This window comes from Oncorhynchus keta, chromosome 10 (genome assembly GCF_023373465.1).
Source record: "Oncorhynchus keta strain PuntledgeMale-10-30-2019 chromosome 10, Oket_V2, whole genome shotgun sequence".
NCBI lineage: Eukaryota > Metazoa > Chordata > Actinopteri > Salmoniformes > Salmonidae > Oncorhynchus > Oncorhynchus keta.
The window spans coordinates 23,477,757-23,501,257 of record NC_068430.1 but is presented as its reverse complement, the minus strand read 5'-3'; the positions used below and the strand labels follow the sequence as shown (position 1 = coordinate 23,501,257).

Here is a 23,501-nt window from a genome sequence, read left to right as displayed (position 1 = left end):
AGTCACACTGACGCTACTGCCTGTAAACACAGTCCAGCTCAAAGTACATTTTTGCAGGCCAGTGTTGCAAATGGCTTATTTACATATAGGCCTACTGTAGCTCTGATTGACTATGGCGCACCGGTCTGTGTAGATTCCGGTCCTGGACAAGACTGACACGTTTTTATTTACTGCAGTGTCTTAATTGTCCAAACGCACAGCTGCTTTCCAACTATATATTGCTATAGAAATTTCACAAATGCCTTACTCTGTCAATCCCAAACATTCCATGAAAGTATGGAAACAGCCATATCTAAGAGCTGGCTTGTCAAAAACATTGTTAAGAACTGTACAGCTCTTCAGCAGAAACAAGTCCTCACACATATTTCTTGACACATAAAACCAGCATTCAGGTTGGCAGAGCACTTTCATAATACATAAAGATGATTTAACAAACGAGGCATTAGAAAATGTTCTTCTCACTCACCTCTCCCTTTGGGTAACGGTAGCGGTATTTGTCCTGGTCCCTCATTGCAAACTCCAGCGGGTAGTGCTGCTGGATCTCCTCATACATCATCTCCTCACACACACCCTGAGGATAAACACACATGCATCACTTCAGTTACTCAAACACACTGCAACATATTTAGTCAATCACAGACTTGCACAATTTTCTAAATCTACATCTGTATATTGCATTTTAGTTACACTGTTTGTGCACACTCCATATTTATATATATACTGGGTTCTTGACAAACCTCACTAATATATCTTCTGCCCATGCCGTCCGGACCCTGAACAGCACCTACCCCCAGGCCAGAAGACTGCTAAATAGTTAGTTAAATAGTTAACCAATAGCTACCCGGACTATCTGCATAGACTCTTTCTGCACTTAACTTATCACATATCCTGCTGCTACTGTGTATTATCCATCCTGTTGCCTTGTCACTTGATCCCTACCTATATGTACACATCTACCTCAATTATCTCATACCACTGCAACTCGGTACTGGTACCCCGTGTCTACAGCGAGGTTATCGTTACTCATTGTGTACTTAATCCCCGTGTTATTGTTTTTTCCAGAATTTCCCCCAAAAAATTGTGAAGCGTCCGGTCCGTAAGTAAGCATTTCACTGTTAGTCTACACCTACTGTTTACAAAGCATGTGATTTACACATCATTCTTAGTAGATCTTGTGTAAATTAATCCAGTGTATATATATGTACAGATTAAGAGTTTCCAACCTTTTCTAGTATGAGAAAAAAATGAAACATCAAAAGCTACTAATTTCATTTGAGGTTTCAAATAGGCATATTCTCTTCTCTCCCCTGCAACTCTTCCTCCGGGTCCTTTGTGTACTATATATTTTGTGTCAATATACCTGGTAAAATAATGGTTAATAAACAACTAAGGAGGGCCCTATAAAATCTGATTTCTTCCCCAAATTTTTTTTCTTTATATTTTCCCAAATGAGGTTTTCTGAGTTTTACTTTTCTTGGTATTCGCTTTTTAATATATTTTTTATTTCACTCTCAAAATTACAATTGTTCATAGAGAAACAACAGAATTTGATGCTCTGAGCCCATGTCAATGCTTAAATCATATCAGAAGACCGTTTTTTAGGCCTGGAAGAAAACAAAGAAAAAAAATCAATTTGTTAGCCCAATTTGTAAGTCGCTCTGGATAAGAGCGTCTGCTAAATGACTTAAATGTAAATGTAATTCCCCTTCAATTGCACATGTGCTGTCTAATGTGCCGGTCTAGCGATGGTTCTGTACTGCTGCTGCTCATTTCATGGCAAAATTGACAAATAACTAATAAATACTAATGATATACATCCCCCAGGTAAGCATACTTGGCAGTTAACATTTAAATTGAGAAGGTTTTGGGGAAAGTATCTGTCAACGCACAAAATGTATAGCATCAACTGGCTGGCTACATAGTGCGTAGACAAACAAACGCGTGTACCAGGCAATATTGCAGGAAATTAATTGGCTGATATGGTGTGTTTAAGCAAATAGTGTCTAACCAGGGGTGGGATAATGTCAATGTTGTGATGATTAGATAGTAGCTGGGAGTTGCGGTGTCTGATGTGAGATTAGTTTATGACAGTTTGCGGTAGAACACTTAACACTACAGGGAGGAGGTGAGGGCCCTCGGAGTGTGGTGTCAGGAAAATAACCTCACACTCAACGTCAACAAAACTAAAGGAGATGATTGTGGACTTCAGGAAACAGCAGAGGGAGCACCCCCCTATCCACATCGATGGAACAGTAGTCGAGAGGGTAGTAAGTTTTAAGTTCCTCGGCGTACACATCACACACAGACAAACTGAATTGGTCCACCCACACAGACAGCAAAATTTGATTTGATTTGAAAAACACTTGAAAATTGCATGAACTTTCAGAATTGTTTGGCGAGCTACTGGTAGCTCGCAACCTGTTAGAGGCCCCTAGTATATATTGTAGCTATAGCGCTGTCTTAGGCGTCTCACAGTACAGACATTGCAATTTATTGCCCTGGCTACATCTGCATTCCTCATGCCTCCTTGCAGCATGCCTAAGGCACGTTCACGCAGATGAGCAGGCATCTTTCTTTTGGTGTTTTTCAGTCAGTAGAAAGGTCTCTTTAGTGTCCTGAGTTTTCATAACTGTGACCTTAGTTGCCTACCGTCTGTAAGCTGTTAATGTCTTAATAACCGTTCCACAGGTGCATGTTCATTAATTGTTTATGGTTCATTGAACAAATCAAATCACATTTTATTTGTCACATACACATGGTTAGCAGATGTTAATGCGAGTGTAGCGAAATGCTTGTGCTTCTAGTTCCGACAATGCAGTAATAACCAACAAGTAATCGAACTAACAATTCCAAAACTACTGTCTTATACACAGTGTAAGGGGATAAAGAATATGTACATAAAGATATATGTATGAGTGATGGTACAGAGCAGCATAGGCTCTACAGTAGATGGTATCGAGTACAGTATATACATATGAGATGAGTATGTAAACAAAGTGGCATAGTTAGTGGCTAGTGATACATGTATTACATAAGGATGCAGTAGATGATAGAGTACAGTATATACGTATGCATATGAGATGAATAATGTAGGGTATGTAAACATTATATTAGGTAGCATTGTTTAAAGTGGCTAGTGATATATTTTACATAATTTTCCATCAATTCCCATTATTAAAGTGGCTGGAGTTTAGTCAGTGTCAGTGTGTTGGCAGCAGCCACTCAATGTTAGTGTTGGCTGTTTAACAGTCTGATGGCCTTGAGATAGAAGCTGTTTTTCAGTCTCTCGGTCCCAGCTTTGATGCACCTGTACTGACCTCGCCTTCTGAATGATAGCGGGGGGGAACAGGCAGTGGCTCGGGTGGTTGCTGTCCTTGATGATCTTTATGGCCTTCCTGTAACATCGGGTGGTGTAGGTGTGCTTTTGGTGACAAGCCAAATTTCTTCAGCTGCGCCTTCTTCACGATGCTGTCTGTGTGAGTGGACCAATTCAGTTTGTCTGTGATGTGAATGCCGAGGAACTTTAAAAAAACTTACTACCCTCTCCATTACTGTTCCATCGATGTGGATAGGGGGGTGTTCCCTCTGCTGTTTCCTGAAGTCCACAATCATCTCCTTAGTTTTGTTGACGTTGAGTGTGAGGTTATTTTCCTGACACCACACTCCGAGGGCCCTCACCTCCTCCCTGTAGGCCGTCTCGTCTTTGTTGGTAATCAAGCCTACCACTGTTGTGTCGTCCGCAAACTTGATGATTGAGTTGGAGGCGTGCGTGGCCACACAGTCGTGGGTGAACAGGGAGTACAGGAGAGGGCTCAGAACGCACCCTTGTGGGGCCCCAGTGTTGAGGATCAGCGGGGTGGAGATGTTGTTGCCTACCCTCACCACCTGGGGGCGGCCCGTCAGGAAGTCCAGTATCCAGTTGCACAGGGCGGGGTCGAGACCCAGGGTCTCGAGCTTAATGACGAGCTTGGAGGGTACTATGGTGTTGAATGCCGAGCTGTAGTCGATGAACAGCATTCTCACATAGGTATTCCTCTTGTCCAGATGGGTTAGGGCAGTGTGCAGTGTGGTTGAGATTGCATCTTCTGTGGACCTATTTGGGCGGTAAGCAAATTGGAGTGGGTCTAGGGTGTCAGGTAGGGTGGAGGTGATATGGTCCTTGACTAGTCTCTCAAAGCACTTCATGATGACGGAAGTGAGTGCTACGGGGCGGTAGTCGTTAAGCTCAGTTACCTTAGCTTTCTTGGGAACAGGAACAATGGTGGCCCTCTTGAAGCATGTGGGAACAGCAGACTGGTATAGGGATTGATTGAATATGTCCGTAAACACACCGGCCAGCTGGTCTGCGCATGCTCTGAGGGCGCGGCTGGGGATGCCGTCTGGGCCTGCAGCCTTGCGAGGGTTAACACGTTTAAATGTTTTACTCACCTCGGCTGCAGTGAAGGAGAGTCCGCATGTTTTCGTTGCAGGCCGTATCAGTGGCACTGTATTGTCCTCAAAACGGGCAAAAAATGTTATTTAGTCTGCCTGGGAGCAAGACATCCTGGTCCGTGACTGGGCTGGTTTTCTTCTCGTAGTCCGTGATTGACTGTAGACCCTGCCACATACCTCTTGTGTCTGAGCCGTTGAATTGAGATTCTACTTTGTCTCTATACTGACGCTTAGCTTGTTTGATAGCCTTGCGGAGGGAATAGCTGCACTGTTTGTATTCGGTCATGTTACCAGTCACCTTGCCCTGATTAAAAGCAGTGGTTCGCGCTTTCAGTTTCACGCGGATGCTGCCATTAATCCACGGTTTCTGGTTAGGGAATGTTTTAATCGCTGCTATGGGAACGACATCTTCAACGCACACTCTAATGAACTCGCACACCGAATCAGTGTATTCGTCAATGTTGTTATCTGACGCAATACGAAACATATCCCAGTCCACGTGTTGGAAGCAGTCTTGGAGTGTAGAATCAGCTTGGTCGGACCAGCGTTGGACAGACCTCAGCGTGGGAGCCTCCCGTTTTAGTTTCTGTCTGTAGGCAGGGATCAACAAGCATGGGAAACCGTGTTTAAGCCCTTTACAATGAAGATCTGTGAAGTTATTTGGATTTTTACGAATTATCCTTGAAAGACAGGGTCCTGAAAAGGGGACGTTTCTTTTTTTGCTGAGTTTACTTCATGAAGGCACTGTAGAATCATGAGAACTGCAATATTTATCGTATCGGCACCTGAGTATCGTAATATCGGATTGTGAGGTCCATGGCAATTCCCAGCTCTAATAGATTTTGCTGCACCTGCTATAACATCTGTCCAACTGTGTATGTGACCAAAAACCTTTAATTTTATATCACACACAGTCACACAGGTGGCACTGTGCAATATTGAAAAGTTGAGTTCTTACGGCGTCTATCTCGTTGAGTGCCTTCCACTGCTCGTACGGCACAGACACTGCCTCAGCTGTCTGGATGGTCCTCTTCATCTGGCTGGTCCACACCTTCAGATCACTGATTTCCTGAGACTGGATGAACTGGCCCAGATAATTGGCAAACTGCACATGGAAAAAAATCCACACAAAAGAGAAAAGAGAGAATTTAAAAAATATGTAAACCTATTCAATATTAAAGAAATTAAAAAGTAGAATATGTAAGGACGAGATCAAGTCTAGGGATAGAGTTAGCCATACCTCCTTGCCCCTGGGGGAGAGTCCAGAGTCTCCTCCAATACAGCCCTTGACATTGAGGTCACTCTCTCCATGGCGACACAAGTAGATGGAGCGTGGTGTGATGTGGATGTTCATGAGGTAGTAGACGATCCGGCTCTGGATGTGGTCCTGGACCTGGTTCACCAGGTACCTCCGGCCCACGTCCATAATCTTGATGTAGGACAGATCCCTGGGAGAGAGGGGTGAGGGCCAGGCCAGAGAGCTTTAGGAATCCCGTACTTTACAAGAGAGAACACCTCTTAGAAACAACATGCATTGAAACCAGCTTTAAAAAAATTCACAGATTAAAAGGACAAGCAACGTAATTGACTGTTGTAATTGGAAATGATTTGATTAATGTTTTTCATGTATTTGACAGACAAGATGGCACTGACCGATTTCTAGCTCCTAGCCAACTTTGCAGTATTCTTTAGTGTTATTTCTTACATTATTTGCTAAGAATGTTTCTTGTATTATTATTACCGACAGCCGTAAATAACTTTTGGATATTCAAGCAGAAATTTGAATTCCAGGGCTCCCGAGCGGTGCAGCGGTCTAAGGCACTGCACCGCAGTGCTAGCGGCGTCACTACAGACCCGGGTTCGATCCCAGGTTCTGTCGCAGCTGGCCACGACCGGGAGACCCACGAGGCAGCGCATAATTGGCCCAGTGTCGTCCGGGTTAGGGGAGGGTTTGTCCTTGTCGCATTGCCCTCTAGCGGCTCCTTGTGGCAGGCCGGGCACATGCATGCTGACTTCAGTCGCAAGCTGTACGGTGTTTCATCCGACACTGGTGCGGCTGGCTTCCGGGTTAAACGAGCAGTGTCTGTCAAGAAGCAGTGCGGCTTGGCGTGGTAGTGTTTCTGAGGATGCATGGCTCTTAGTCAAATACATTTAAACTCAGTTTTTCATAATTCCTGACATTTAATCCTAGTAAAAAGTCCCTGTCTAGGGCAGTTAGGATCACCACTTTATTTTAAGAGTGTGAAATGTCAGAATAATAGTAGAGAATGATTTATTTCAGCTTTTATTTCATTCATCACATTCCCAGTGGGTCAGAAGTTTACATACACTCAATTAGTATTTGGTAGCATTGCCTTTAAATTGTTTAACTTGGATCAAACGCTTCAGGTAGCCTTCCACAAGCTTCCCACAATAAATTGGGTGAATTTTGGCCCATTCCTCCTGACAGAGCTGGTGGAACTGAGTCAGGTTTGTAGGCCTTCTTGCTCGCACACTCTTTTTCAGTTCTGCCCACACATTTTCTATAGGATCGAGGTAAGGGCTTTGTGATGGCCACTCCAATACCTTGACTTTGTTGTCCTTAGGACATTTTGCCACAACTTTGGAAGTGTGCTTGGGGTCATTGTCCATTTGGAAGACCCATTTGCGACCAAGCTTTAACTTCCTGACTGATGTCTTGAGATGTTGCTTCAATATATATATCCACATAATTTTCTTTCCTCATGATATTTTGTGAAGTGCACCAGTCTCACCTGCAGCAAAGCACCCCAACAACATGAGGCTGCCACCCCGTGCTTCACGGTTGGGATGGTGTTCTTCGGCTTGCAAGCCTTCCCCTTCTTCATCCAAACATGACGATGGTCATTATGGCCAAACAGTTCTAATTTTCTTTCATCAGACCAGAGGACATTTCTCCAGAAAGTATGATCTTTGTCCCCATGTGGAGTTGCAAACCGCAGTCTGGCTTTATGGCGGTTTTGGAGCAGTGGCTTCTTCCTTGCTGAGCGGCCTTTCAGGTTATGTCGATATAGGACTCGTTTTACTGTGGATATAGATACTTTTGTGCCGGTTTCCTCCAGCATCTTCACAAGGTCCTTTGCTGTTGTTCTGGGATTGATTTGCACTTTTTGCACCGAAGTACATTCATCTCTAGGAGACAGAACGAATCTCCTTCCTGAGCAGTATAACGGCTGCGTGGTCCCATGGTGTTTATACGTACGTACCATTGTTTGTACAGATGAACATGGTACCTTCAGGCATTTGGAAATTGCTCCCAAGGATGAACCAGACTTGTGGAGGTCTACAATTATTTTTCTGAGGTCTTGGCTGATTTCTTTGGTTTTCCCATGACGTCAAGCAAAGAGACACGGAGTTTGAAGGTAGGCCTTGAAATGCATCCACAGGTACACCTCCAAAATGATATCAATTAGCCTATCAGAAACTTCTAAAGCCATGACATCATTTTCTGGAATTTTCCAAGCTGTTTAAAGGCACATTCAACTTAGTGTATGTACTCACTGGAATTGTGATACAGTGAATAAGAAGAGAAATAATATGTTTTAACAATTGTTGGAAAAATTACTTGTGTCTTGCATTAAGTAGATGTCCTAACCGACTTGGCAAAACTATAGTTTGTTATCAAGAAATTTGTGGAGTGGTTGAAAAACAAGTTTTAATTATTCCAACCTAAGTGTATGTAAACTTCAACTGTATATCCTACCAACTGGACATTAAAAACTTTAATATCTTATGTTTCACAGAGAGGTGGCCGAACGACGAGGTGGCCGAACGACGACATGAACAACATACATCTGGTGGGTTATGCACTGTATCGGCAGGATAGAACAGTAGCCTCTGGTAAGACAAGGGGTAGCAGCCTACGTATATTTGTAAACAGCCGGTGCACGATATCTAAGGTCTCAAGGTTTTGCTCACCTAGAGGTAGAGTATCTCATGAAACTGTAGACCACACTATTTACTAAGATAGTTTATCTATATTCTTCGTAGCTATCTATTTACCACCACAAACCGATGCTGGCACTAAGACCGCACTGAACGAGTTGTATACGGCCATAACCAAACAGGAAAACGCTCATCCAGAAGCAGCGCTCCTAGTGGCCGTGGACTTTAAATGCAGGAAAACCTAAATCCGTTTGACCTCATTTCTATCAGCATGTTAAATGTGCAACCTAAGAGAAAATAATTCTAGACCACCTTTACTCCACACACAGAGATGCATACAAAGCTCTCCCTCACCCTCCATTTGTCAAATCTGACCATAATTCTATTGTCCTGATTCCTGCTTACAAGCAAAAACTAAAGCAGGAAGCACCAGCGACTCGTTCAATAGAAAAGTGGTCAGATGAAGCAGATGCTAAACTGCAGGACTGTTTTGCTAGCACAGACTGGAATATGTTCCGGGATTCTCCGATGGCATTGAGGAGTACACCACATCAGTCACTTGCTTCATCAAAAAGTGTATCAATGACATCATCCCCACAGTGACTGTCCGTACATACCCCAACCATAAACCATGGATTACAGACAACATCCACACTGAGCTAAAGGCTAGAGCTGCCGCTTTCAAGCAAAGCGACAAACCATCAAACAGGCAAAACAGGACTGAGATCGAATCGTACTACACCAGCTCAGACGCTCGTTGGATGTGGCAGGGCTTGCAAACTACCACAGACTACAAAAGGGAAGCACAGCCGCGAGCTACTCAGTGACATGAGCCTACCAGACGAGCTAAATCACTTCTATGCTTGCTACGAAGCAAGTAACACTGAAACATGCACGAGAGCCTCAACTGTTCCAGACAACTGTGTGAGCACGCTCTCCATAGCCGATGTGAGTGAGACCTTTAAACTAGGGATGCACCGATATGACATTTTTTGGACGATATCTGATGTGTGTGTGTTTCAAACATGTTCTCAAACACCATTGAAATGGCAGCAGCGGTAAGAGAACCAGCACATTCTTAAGCATGCAATGCGGCTTTCCTCAGTAGGAAATCCTCATCGACCCACTGTGCTCGACCAATCGGTGAAAGCCAACATCATCCACGACAGAGAACGGTTTATTATCAAGGGCATTGAATTCCATTATCTTGGCGTTAATGGATTTCGCATGAGTTGTCTGGCTGAAATTTTCTTAATCTTTCAAATGTCTGCTCGATCCACACAGCAGATATTGTAGGCTCTGTGTTGCACGTGCAGTGCTATATTTTTCGTGGCATCATTACGGGATCTAACTACGTTATTTAGGTACGCACGTCAGCTTTGACATCGGTTTTGCCGAAGCCAATGTTTTTTTAGCTAATATTGTCCGATTCCGACATGCTTACTGATATATCATGCATCCCGACTTTAAACAGGTCAACATACACAAGGCCGCAGGGCCAGGCGTATTACCAGGACGTGTACTCCTAGCATGCGCTGACCAACTGGCAAGTGTCTTCACTGACATTTTCAACCTGTCCCTGACAGAGTCTGTAATACCAACATGCTTCAAGCAGACCACCATAGACCCTGTGCCCAAGAACACCAAGGTAACCTTTCCTAAATGACTACCGACTCGTAGCACTCACGTCTGTAGCGCTTTGAAAGGCTGGTCATGGCCCGCATTAACACCATTATCCCCAAAACCCTAGACCCACTCAAATTTTCATACCGCCCCCAACAGATCCACAGATGATGCAATCTCTATTCATTGACTATAGCTCAGCTTTAAACACCTTAGTGCCCTCAAAGCTCATCACTAAGCTAAGGACCCTGGGACTAAACACCTCCCTCTGCAACTGGATCCTAGACTTCCTGACAGGTCGCCCCCAGCTAGTAAGGGTAGGTAACACCACATCTGCCACGCTGATACTCAACACAGGGGCCCCCTCAGGGGTGCGTGCTCAGTCCCCTCCTGTACTCCCTGTTCACTCATGACTGCACGGCCAGACACGACTCCAACACCATCATTAAGTTTTTTGATGACAACAGTGGTAGACCTCTCCATCAACGTGATCAAGACAAAGGAGATGATTGTGCACTACAGGAAAAGGAGGACCGAGCACACACCCATTCTCATCGACAGGGCTGTAGAGGAGTGGGTTGAGAGCTTCATGTTCCTTAGTATTCACATCACCAACAAACTATCATGGTCCAAACACACCAAGACAGTCATGAAGAAGGCACGACAAAGCCTATACCCCCTCAAGAGACTGAAAAGATTTGGCATGGGTCCTCAGATCCTCAAAAGGTTCTACAGCTGTACCATTGAGAGCATCCTGACTGGTTGCATCACTGTCTGGTATGACAACTGCTCAGCCTCCGACTGCAAGGCACTACAGAGGGTAGTGCATATGGCCCAGTACATCACTGGGGCCAAACATCCTGCCATCCAGCACCTCTATACCAGGCGGTGTCAGAGGAAGGCCCTAAAAATGGTCAAAGACTCAAGCCGCCCTAGTCAAAGACTGTTCTCTCTGCTACTGCACGGCAAGAGGTACCAGAGCGCCAAGTCTAGGTCCAAACAGCTTCTACCCACAAGCCATAAGACTCATGAACAGCTAATCAAATGGCTACCCAGACTATTTGCAAATCAAATTTTATTTGTCACATACACATGGTTAGCAGATGTTAATGCGAGTGTAGCGAAATGCTTGTGCTTCTAGTTCCGACAATGCAGTAATAACCAACGAGTAATCTAACCTAACAATTTCAAAACAACTACCTTATACACACACAAGTGTAAAGGGATAAAGAAGATACATAAAGATATATGAATGAGTGATGGTACAGAACGGCAAAGGCAAGACAGTAGATGGTATCGAGTACAGTATATACATATGAGATGAGTAATGTAGGGTATGTAAACATTATTTTAAGTGCCATTGTTTCAAGTGGCTAGTGATACATTTTTACATCAATATTTCCAATATTAAAGTGGCTGGAGTTGAGTCAGTATGCTGGCAACAGCCACTCAATGTTAGTGGTGGCTGTTTAACAGTCTGATGGCCTTGAGATAGAAGCTGTTTTTCCAGTCTCTCTGTCCCTGCTTTAATGCACCTGTACTGACCTCGCCTTCTGGATGATAGCGGGGTGAACAGGCATTGGCTCGGGTGGTTGTTGTCCTTGATGATCTTTATGGCCTTCCTGTGACATCGGATGGTGTAGGTGTCCTGGAGGGCAGGTAGTTTGCCCCTGGTGATGCGTTGTGCAGACCTCACTACCCTCTGGAGAGCCTTACGGTTGTGGGCGGAGCAGTTGCCGTACCAGGCAGTGATACAGCCCGACAGGATGCTCTAGATTGTGCATCTGTAAAGGTTTGTGAGTGCTTTTGGTGACATGCCCAATTTCTTCTGCCTACTGAGGTTGAAGAGGCGCTGCTGCGCCTTTTTACTCAAATTCAGTTTGTCCGTGATGTGTACGCGGAGGAACTTAAAACTTACTACCCCCTCCACTCCTGTCCCGGCGATGTGGTTAGGGGGGTGCTCCCTCTGCTGTTTCCTGAAGTCCACGATCATCTCCTTTGTTTTGTTGACTTTGAGTGTGAGGTTATTTTCCTGACATCACACTCCGAGGGCCTTCACCTCCTCCCTGTAGGCCGTCTCGTCGTTGTTGGTAATCAAGCCTACCACTGTAGTGTCGTCTGCAAAATTGATTATTGTCACCCCCCCCCTTTACACTACTGCTATTCTGTTTATTATTTATGCATAGTCACTTTAACTCTACCTACATGTACATATTACCTCGACTAACCAGTGCCCCCGCACATTGACTCTGTACCAGTTACCACCTGTATATAGCCTCGCTATTTATATTTTACTGCTGCTCTTTAATTATTTGTAACATTTACTTCTTAATATTTTCTAGGTTATCTATTTTTTACTTAACACTTATTTTTCTTAAAACTGCATTGTTGGTTAAGGGCTTGTAAGTAAGCATTTAAATACAACACCGGTGGTATTCAGTGCATGTGACAAATAAAATGTGATTCGATTTGATTATTAGTACGTCTGCGCAGTGGTCTCACTGGAGATGGACCTGGCCTGAGTGGAGTGGCAACTATGTTCTGTGAAGTAAACATTGTTAAACTGGAACCTAGTCATTGTGTGATTTTGAATTAACAAGTTACAACTGTAAAAGCAACAACTTTTGAATAGAAAACAGTCCACAGAACGCTTTGATTAAATAGTAGGAGACAACTCTTTGTTCCTCATTGAGATAAGATGCTCACCTATCCAGAACTTCATCCAGGGTCTCATAGGAGTTCTCATAACACTTGATCCTCTTCTTGAAGTCCTCCATAGCCTCCTCTGTGTTGCAGTTGGTGTAGTCAGGGCTGCCCAGCTTCACTTGCTGAGCAGAGAAAGAGACGGTGGAAATAAGACTTATTGGTGCTCTCTATAAAGAGTTAGCAACAGGAACTGTGGATGATCACTCACCACAATGTTTTCTGCAATGACTTCAGGGTCTTCACAAACAGACTCTACAAAAAACACCTAGGAGAAAAGGGAATACAGTAAACCCCCAGGATAGACAAAACATCTAAGTCACATAGATGGGTAGGGCGTTAACCAACAAAACCAATGCATGCGTGCCCTCAAGGCTAAAAACAGACAGGGTTGGCTTACAATCAAAGGATTATTGACAACATGTAAGCTATATTCCGTCTGTAAATGTTTATTGAAAAATACATTTGCCCAATAAGCAGTTGTTCACTTTCAGATACATTGTTGCAGTTGTTGGTGAGCTAGGTACCCTAGCCATGTTACTGCAGATATGATGTGTCAAAACAAGAGATGGTATCAAGAACAAAATACAACCAGCTGAAATAAACCATCTACAATTCATCACACAGCAGCTTCTAGTTATTGCCGCTAGCTAGGGCGGATAAATCAAATTCAGATCAAAATTGAGATATTGACATGTGCAATATCCGTATAGCAAGAGACTGACTACCATGTTCTCCTTTCTTCGACATGCCATTAATACAACAAAAACACTACGACACCATGGTACCTCCAATGAGATGCGCTAGACTGCGTTTATTCCCTCTGTACAAGCACAGAGGATGCTGACCAATCACAAGTGGGCTCTTTCACCCTCTGCATTGCATGCTCATGCTGGCCAATCCGCATAGAGTGAGCAGTTACATGCTGGTGAATAGAGAGTGTGAGAGTCGGAAACGTAAGTGCTGCTAGTGCCAACAAAAAGCCGATTTGGTGCCAAAGAAGGGTGCATCTTCAGTGATGGCAGTATTTCGGCTACAGGCAATCTGATGTCAACCAAATGCAAGTGTTTTGCAAAAAGTACCTCAGAGTTGTGGCGACAACAAATCTATTCCATAATTTAAATTTAAAAAACATACCGCTGACACAGAAATCACAGAGGCAATCACCTATCACATAGCCAAAGCATTGGTTCCTATTTACACAGTCAGCAAAGACTGCTTCAAGAAGATGATAAACAAGCTGGATAGGAGATACAAGATTCCATCTCGCACATTTATTCTTCCCAAGTCGCCGTCCCAACACTGTAGAACAAACTTAAGGGAGAAGTTTAAACATTGAATGCTGTGTTGAATGACTGGACCAGACTCCTATGTTTTGGACACAGGATGCACCTTGTAATCGATAGACTACGTGTTACATGTTTTTAAGGCACTGACTTATAATTTAAATTATAATAATGATGGAGCCTACTTCTACATAATTACACAATCATAAGACTCCTATTCCATCTGCAGCCCATGGCTGACTGAATAAACAATGAACTTAGTTTATTTATGAACTAATAGGCCTAATGGTAAAATAGCAACTCATGTTAATGAATTAATGAATAAGTGCTGCACTTTTTATGATCATGTTTTTTTAAATGTTATTTATTTATTTCCCCTTTATTTAACCAGATAGGCTAGTTGTTCTCAACTTCTCATTTACAACTGCGACCTGGCCAAGATAAAGCAAAGCAGTTCGACACATACAACAACACAGAGTTACACGTGGAATAAACAAACAGTCAATAATACAATATAAAAAGTCTATATACAGTGTGTGCAAATGAGGTAAGATTAGAGAGGTAAGGCAATAAATAGGCCGTAGTGGCAAAGTAATTACAATTTAGCAATTAAACACAGGAATGGTAGATGTGCAGAAGATGAATGTGCAAGTAGAGATACTGGGGTGCAAAGGAGCAAGATAAATAAATAAATAAATACAGTATGGGGATGAGGTAGTTGGATGGGCAATTTACAGATGGGCTATGTACAGGTGCAGTGATCTGTGAGCTGCTCTGACAGCTGGTGCTTAAAGCTAGTGAGGGAGATATGAGTCTCCAGCTTCAGTGATTTTTGCAGTTTGTTCCAGTCATTGGCAGCAGAGAACTGGAAGGAGAGGCGGCCAAAGGAGGAATTGGCTTTTGGGGTGACCAGTGAGATATACCTGCAGGAACGCATGTTACGGGTGGGTGCTGCTATGGTGACCAGTGGGCTTTACCTAGCAAAGACTTGTAGATGACCTGGAGCCAGTGGGTTTGTCGACGAGTATGAAGCGAGGGCCAGCCAACAAAAGCATACAGGTTGCAGTGGTGGGTAGTATATGGAGCTTTGATGACAAAACGGATGACACTGTGATAGACTGCATTCAGTTTGCTGAGTAGAGTGTTGGAGGCTATTTTGTAAATGACATTGCCGAAGTCAAGGATCGGTAGGATGGTCAGTTTTACGAGGGTATGTTTGGCAGCATGAGTGAAGGATGCTATGTTGCGAATGTTCAAAATGTATGTTTGTTAATATGTAGTTGTAATAATCCTATTATTATATATAGCTTATAACAATGTTGGAACATAGTTATTCACTCTACATTCATATGATCTCATGTTATAAGTGATGTTCTATACCCTGACAGTTGGTTTAACCATGTCTGACGGAATTACCAAACTTTCACCCAAGTGTTGAAAATCGCAATTCATAATTGATATTCCAATATCTGACCCCACAAAAAAATATTTTTGATCATTTGTCCAAATCGTGCAGCCCTAACGCTAGCTATCATTGAAAATAAGAATTTGTTTTTAACTGACTTGCCTAGTTAAAAAGTTTAAATAAAAAAAATACTATATAAAAAGTGACAACACCCAGCATTTTACCTCAGTTGTGCACTCATTTTTGTTGTGACGTTGTCAACTCACCTGTCTATACACAAGCATGATCATCATCACCACCACCACTGAAGAAGCCAACATTACCTTGAAGCCATTCTGCTCAGCAAACGCAGTGATGGTCCCTCTCCTCTCTCTAGTGGTGTTAGTGGCATCAAACACCTGGAGAAAGAACGAAACACACACCATCACACAGTATTCACACAGACTGCCAGAAGCACTGCACTGTAATCCATATACACATTGAGATATCACAGCATTTCATGGCGGGATAATCCCATCCCAATGTTAAAGGGCAATTCCACCACTTTCAACCTCATTTTCATTATCTACATCACAATACCAGGGCCTACATACGTGAAAAACACACATTTATTTCTAAAGCACATTTCTATCACAGAAACACACAATTTCAACATATGTAGACACTAGTATTGTGCTTGTAAAAATGAAAACGAGGTTGAAAAGTGTCGGAATTGATCGTTAATGCGCACATAATCCGGACACATATTTGTTTTTATAGTGATTGTACACACCGCAACTTGTCCTCCTTTGTCAGCGAGGTACTGTCTGACATCATTCAGTGCTGCTGACGCACACTGCCTACAAGGGACAGTGGGAAAACTGAGTCAGAGGCAGCAGTGACTGGTGGGTTAGCAGAGACAAATAAATGTAGTTTGCTTAATCACAGACACCGGTTAAAAACAGGAAGTAATATCATGTAATACCGTGATATTTTAAGGCAATTTAAACCTGGTTAAATAAAGGTGAAATAAAAATAAATAAATCAAAAATTGGGTCGACTCAAGGAAAAGTGGATCTTCCCAGTGTTTTAACTTGTTCACAGCAGAGGAGCAAAGCACTGGAAATGTTTCTTACTGTCTGATCTTCAGGCCCTCCTCGTTGTCTGGACGGAAGAACTCAAAGGACTTGTAGATCTTCACACACTCACGCCGGTACTGCCCAACATTGAACTCTAAATAGGGGAAAGAAAGAGTTACATGTTTTACTTTTCTAGATACTATTACAGACTAGAGGTCGACCAATTAATCGGAATGGCTGATTAGGGACGACTAATTATGGACGATTTCAAGTTTCCATAACAATTGGTAATCGGCATTTTTGGACACCGATTGTGGCCCAATTGTTTTTTAACCTTTATTTAACAAGGCAAGTCAATTAAAAACACATTCTTATTTTCAATGACGGCCTAGGAACGGTGGGTTAACTGCTGGTGATGATTTAACAAGCGCATTCGCAAAAATAGCACTGTCGTTGCACCAATGTACCTAACCATAAACATCAATGCCTTTCTTTAAAATCAATACACAAGTATATATTTGTAAACCTGCATATTTAGTTAATATTGCCTGCTAACATGACTTTCTTTTAACTAGTGAAATTGTGTCACTTCTCTTGCTTTCTGTGCAAGCAGTCAGGGTATATGCAGCAGTTTGGGCTGCCTGGCTTGTTGCGAACTGTGTGAAGACCATTTATTCCTAACAAATACCATAATTAATTTGCCAGAATTGTACATAATTATGACATAACATTGAAGGGATGCCACCCGCTAGATAAAATATGACACCCGTTAGATAAAATACGGAACGGTTCCACTGAAAGAAAAAACATTTGGTTTTCAAAATGATAGCTTCCAGATTTGACCATATTAATGACCTAAGGCTTGTATTTCCGTGTGTTATTATGTAATAATTAAGTCTATGATTTGATATTTGATAGAGCAGTCTGACTGAGCGGTGGTAGGCAGTGGCAGGCTCGTAAGCATTCATTTAAATAAGCACTTTCGTGCATTTGCCAGCAGCTCTTCTTTGTGCTTCAAGCATTGAGCTGTTTATGACTTCAACTCCCGAGATTAGGCTGGTGTAACCGATGTGAAATAGCTAGCTAGTTAGCGGGGTGCGCGTTAATAGCTGTTCAATCGGTGACGGCACTCGCTCTGAGACATTGAAGTAGTTGTTCCACTTGCTCTGCAAGGGCCGCGGCTTTTGTGAAGCAATGGATAACGATGCTTCGAGAGTGGCTGTTTTCAATGTGTTCCTGGTTCGAGCCCAGGTAGGGGCGAGGAGAGGGACGGAAGCTATACTGTTACACTGGCAATACTAAAGTGCCTATAAGAACATCCAATAGTCAAAGGTATATGAAATACAAATGGTATAGAGAGAAATAGTCCTATAATTCCTTTGATAACTACAACCTAAAACTTCTTACATGGGAATATTGAATACTCATGTTAAAAGGAACCACCAGCTTTCATATGTTCTCATGTTCTGAGCAAGGAACTTAAAATGTTAGCTTTCTTACATGGCACATATTGCACTTTTACTTTCTTCTCCAACACTTTGTTTTTGCATTACTTAAACCAAATTGAACATGTTTCATTATTTATTCGAGGCTAAATTGATTTTATTTATGTATTATATTAAGTTAAAATAAAAGTGTTCATTCAGTATTGTTGTAAGTCATTATTACAAATAAATAAATAAATGTTTTTTTATAGATTAAAAAAAAAAACATTTTTTAAATCAGCCGATTAATCGGTATCGGCTTTTTTGGTCCTCCGATAATCGGTAGCGGCATTGAAAAATCATAAACGGTCGACCTCTATTACAGATTGTTGAGGGGAATTCTTACGAGTTTGAGTGTGTGTGAGTGGATTGCCGAAATGTAATTTCAGGTAAAACGGCTGAGAGTTGGTACCTCTGGTGGGCACGCCGATCCAGTTGAGATAGCGGGTGAGCTTCTTGGAGATGTAGGTCTTCCCTCTGGCTGGGAGGCCCACCGTCACTATCAGGGTGGGGCAGTTAGTCATACATACTGCACATGGAAAAAGAGTAGAGGGAGAGACAGGTTAAATTATGCTACTATATTTGGACAGACTGGCATTAAAATATAAACATAACCGAACACAGTGCAGGCTATAGCAGTGAAGGGCTCTGATTACAATTTTTTTTCATTAAATTGTCCTAAATGACCCTTTGGAGTTAATTCCCAAGTGAACTTTTGTCCCTCAACTGACCTGCCCTCTGTAACTCACACTAACTATTGAACCAAGTGAAAGAGAGCAGTTTGCAAAGATGGCAACATTGTGTTGAAATCAGATAAGGACAACATATTCCACCAATCACTGTGTACTAATGCTATCTAACATGAAGAAAGAAAACCATATCAGAAAGTACTGGGAATGTTGTCAATAAGGAGTAGAGGTTACAAATGTCACAAGTGCCACCATGGCACGCTATTGTGAAATGACAGTACAAACCAAGGCATCTGGACACTTGTAACCTAGTTTCCACACACACACTTTCTCTCACCCGATCTGTAGAGGACAGGGTGAGAGAGGAGCCAGTGTCTCGGCTTCATATCATATCCCTTTGGTGAAAAAGACAATCCAGTGGTGTTAATACAACAAGTCAATAACAGGAACAAATGTCAAAGTTGCCTATATGTTTTTTGAGTTTCAAACATAAAAACCTGTGCAGTAAGCCAGCAACTGGTTTGTATTACAAACCATGGTGATATTCTATGACTGACCAAGCCAGTAAAACCTTCAGTTGTCATAGAGATCTCTCATGAGGGAAATGTAGCATGCAAAATACTATTGTCAATAGCAGCTTATTCTGACCTGGAAAGTGGCCTATGATGTCTGGTCAACCCACAGAACAAATCATACTAATAAAAATACTATTGAACAGGGTAATACAGGCTTAGAGAAGCAGATCCACAGAGTCCAGTGCCAGGAGTCAAGACTAGAATTCCTGTTTATCAACCAGTTTTGGATTGATAAAGGATGGGGCAGTGAATTAGGACAATGCCACCATGGATTACCATCTACTGGCCTGTTGTGAACAATCAGAACTGGGAGAACAGACAATAGATACTTCAATGAGCAGTGTGTCCTGAAAGTGACTTAGTTTGCCACTAATGCTCAACCGCTTGGGTTGTTGTACTGGCATCTGCTTCTTTCACAAATCTGGACAAAATATACAATGAGATTAACACTGAGAAGCAAAGGACGTTGCTCTGGACTGGAGAGGGGCCAGTCCAATGACAGTATGAAGAACCATTCAGAAGGGCAGTCAGAACAGACAGTCATCAGATGACAGGCAGCAAAGATCATCAATAATCGATTGCCAAGAAAACTAATGTTCTTTCTCTGGCTGACGATCACGCCGTCGACACATTTATATTTTCTCCACGTAATCAACGAAAATTACGTTAAAACACAATATATGGATAAGAAACTGGCTTGACGCTCGGCTGCACGTTTGTAATGTTAACTAGTAAGAGATAAATGTAACGTTAGCTAACTGTGAATAAAATGGATTTTCACCACGTAAACAACGTACATTAAATGTATTATTCGTGCGTGTGTAACAACCGGCTTGCGGTCTAGCTACGTCGGTAACGTTATATACGCACCCTTTCTCTGAGATATGTGTTTCTCGGGAAGGCCATTTTTACACGGCAACGGCATCCATATTTTCTTAAGCGGGTTTTGAGTGAGTTCACGCGGCGTTGCAGAGTTCGATGGTCGTTCTTCCATTCCAACTTCCATTGAGGACATGGTGGTTGCTTCGACTACTGTGGCGCGGAGCCTTTTGTCATGCGTTTCAGGCGAATGGTCTCGCATCAGTGTTCTGATGAAGTCTGGCGGTATCGTAGTGAAACCACAGAAGGATGTGCCTACCATAATCTCGCGAAAACACGCGCACATTTGCTCGGAAACAATGAAGTAACGCTGTTAATGCTATTACAATTTCCCTCAAATGTCATACTTCCAAATGTATATTGAGATTAATGGTCTACTAAACGACTTCATTATTCCCTAAACATCTGTAGTTTCAAGATCTCTATAAAGACGGACAATGTATCAATTCGGAGACACTAATACGTTGTATTCTGTTTACCGTAGTAACTACACAATACGACATCGTATTCCGAGTATTTAAGATCAAATCACATTTTATTAGTCACATGCGCCGAATACAAAATGTGTAGACTTTCTCCATTAGAAGCAGTAGCTAATCTTCCTGGCGTCCCTGGGGGTCAACATAAAACTTGCAAATACATGACAAAGTACAGAACAGTAATAGACAAGAACAACATAATATATTCAAATTCTAATAAATTATATACAGGACAGACACCAAGAGACAACAAAAATACTATTTACACACTATTCATATTATTATATACAGTACAGTTAGATTAGATCTTTAGAAAGAGGAGAGGCTCTGTGATACAATATTTTTTTATATGTTTTTAAATCTAAATTTGCTTTTTGGCTTAGTAACCTTCTGTGAGCTTGTGTGGCCTATCACTTCGCGGCTGAGGCATTGTTGCACCAAGACATTTCCACTTCACAATAACATCACTTACAGTTCTAGCAGGGCAGAAATTTAACTGACTTGTTGGAAAGGTGGCATCCTATGACGGTCCCACATTGAAAGTCACTGAGCTATTCAGTAAGGACATCCTACTAACAATGTTTGTCTATGGAGATTGCATGGCGGTGTGCTCGATTTATCGACCTGTCAGCGACAGGTGTGGCTTAAATATAATATCTAAAATGTAATAGCTAATGTTTCACAGAGTCGTGGCTGGACGACGACACAGATAATACAGAGCTGGTGGGATTTCCATGCACCGGCGGAACAGAGAAGCTACGTCTGGTAAGATGAGGGGTGGGGTTGTGTGTCTATTTGTCAATAACAGCTGGTGCACGATGTCTAATATTAAAGAAGTCTCAAGGTATTGCTCATCTGAGGTAGAGTACCTTATGATATTCTGTAGACCACAATATCTACCAAGAAAGTTCTCATCTATATTATTTGGTGTTGTCTGTTTACCACCACCAACCGATGCTGGTACTAAGACAGCACTCAACCAACTCTATAAGGCTATAAGCAAACAAGAAAATGCTCATCCAGAAGCGGTGCTCCCAGTGGCCGGGGACTTTAATGCAAGCAAACTTTAATCCGTTTTACCTCATTTCTACCAGCATGTCAAATGTGCAACCAGAGGGAAGAAAACTCTAGACCACCTTTACTCCACACACAGAGATGCATACAAAGCTCTTCCCCGCCCTCCATTTGGCAAATCTGGCCATAATTCTATCCTCCTGATTCCTGCTTACAAGCAAAAACGAAATCAGGAAGTACCAGTGACAGTGGTCAGATGACGCGGATGCTACGCTACATGACTGTTTTGCTAGCACAGACTGGAATATGTTCCGGAATTCATCCAATGGCATTGAGGAGTATACCACCTCAGGCATCGACAACGTCGTCCCCACAGTGACCGTATGTACATATCCCAACTAGAAGCCATGGATTACAGACAACATCCGGATCGAGCTAACAGGCCAGAGCTGTCACTTTCAAGGAGAGGGACACTAATCCGGACGCTTATAAGAAATCCCGCTATGCTCTCAGACGAACCATCAAACAAGCAAAGCGTCAATACAGGATTAAGATTGAATCCTACTACACCAGCTCTGACGCTCGTTGGATGTGGCAGGGCTTGAAAACACTCCAATTCGCATACCGCCCCAACAGGTCCACAAATAACGCAATCTCAATCGCACTCCACACTGCTCTTTCCCACCTGGACAAAAGGAACACATATGTGAGAATGCTGTTCATTGACTACAGCTCAGCGTTCAACACCATAGTGCCTAAGAAGCTCATCACTAAGCTAAGTACCCTGAGACTAAACACCTCCCTCTGCAACTGGATCCTGGACTTCCTGACGGGCCCGCCCCCAATTGGTAAGGGTAGGCAGCAACACGTCTGCCACGCTGATCCTCAACACTGGGGCCCCTCAGAGGTGTGTACTTAGTCCCCTTCTGTACTCCCTTTCACCCACGACTGCGTGGCCAAACACGACTCCAACACCATCATTAAGTTTGCTGACGACACAGCAGTGGTAGGCCTGATCACAGACAACGATGAGACAGCTTATAGGGAGGAGGTCAGAGACCTGGCAGTGTGGTGCCAGGACAACAACCTCTCCCTCAATGTGAGCAAGACAAAGGATCTGATCATGGACTACAGGAAAAGGCAGGCCAAACAGGCCCCCATTAACATCGACAGGGGTGTAGTGGAGCGGGTCGAGAGTTTCAAGATCCTTGGTGTCCACATAACCAACGAACTATCATGGTCCAAACACACCAAGACAGTCGTGAAGAGGGCACGACAACACCTTTTCCCCCCAGGAAACTGAAAAGATCTGGCATGGGTCCCCAGATCCTCAAAAACATCTATAGATGCACCATCGAGAGCATCCTGACCGGTTGCATCACCGCCTGGTATGGCAACTGCTCAGCATCAGACCATAAGGCGCTATAGAGGGTAGTGCGTACAACCCAGTACATCACTGGGGCCAAGCTTCCTGCCATCCAGGACCTATATAATAGGCAGTGTCAGAGGAAAGCCCAAAAAATTGTCTGAGACTCCAGTCACCCAAGTCATAGACTGTTTTCTCTGCTACCGCACGGCAAGCGGTACCAGAGCACCAAGTGTAGGACCAAAAGGCTCCTTAACAGCTTCTACCCCCACGCCATAAGACTGCTGAACAATTAATCAAATGGCCACCATTTACACGGACACCCCTCTCCATTTGTTTTGTACACTGCTGCTACTCTCTGCATAGTCACTTCACCCCTACCTACATGTACAAATGACCTCGACTAACCTGTACCCCCACACACTGACTCGGGTACCCGTACCCCCTGTATATAGCCTCGTTATTGTTATTTTATTGTGTTACTTTTTAAATGATCTTTTACTTTAGTTTATTTGGTAAATATTTTATTAAGTCTTCTTGAACTGCACTGTTGGTTAAGGGAATGTAAGTAAGCATTTCATGGTAAGGTCTACACTTGCTGTATTC

General features: G+C 42.9%; 1 protein-coding gene across 4 annotated transcripts in view; it reads right to left on the bottom strand.

The window, feature by feature from the left end:
- The window catches only part of LOC118388407 (6-phosphofructo-2-kinase/fructose-2,6-bisphosphatase 4-like), a 48,646-nt gene that overhangs the window by 12,024 nt on the left and 13,121 nt on the right, over positions 1-23,501 (bottom strand). For 2 of the 4 annotated variants that reach the window (XM_035777455.2, XM_035777454.2), the window contains exons 1-10: positions 20,028-20,313; positions 18,306-18,422; positions 16,467-16,563; positions 16,124-16,190; positions 15,675-15,749; positions 12,872-12,928; positions 12,664-12,785; positions 5,672-5,879; positions 5,390-5,536; positions 467-571 (exon numbers count right to left, since the gene is read on the bottom strand). In XM_035777455.2, coding sequence (XP_035633348.2) covers positions 467-571; positions 5,390-5,536; positions 5,672-5,879; positions 12,664-12,785; positions 12,872-12,928; positions 15,675-15,749; positions 16,124-16,190; positions 16,467-16,563; positions 18,306-18,422; positions 20,028-20,298 — 1,266 coding nt within the window. In that variant the 5' untranslated portion in view covers positions 20,299-20,313. Of the gene's footprint in view, positions 1-466; positions 572-5,389; positions 5,537-5,671; positions 5,880-12,663; positions 12,786-12,871; positions 12,929-15,674; positions 15,750-16,123; positions 16,191-16,466; positions 16,564-18,305; positions 18,423-18,919; positions 18,978-20,027; positions 20,314-23,501 lie in introns of those variants that run through there. The other 2 variants (XM_035777456.2, XM_035777457.2) reach the window with 2 other exon arrangements.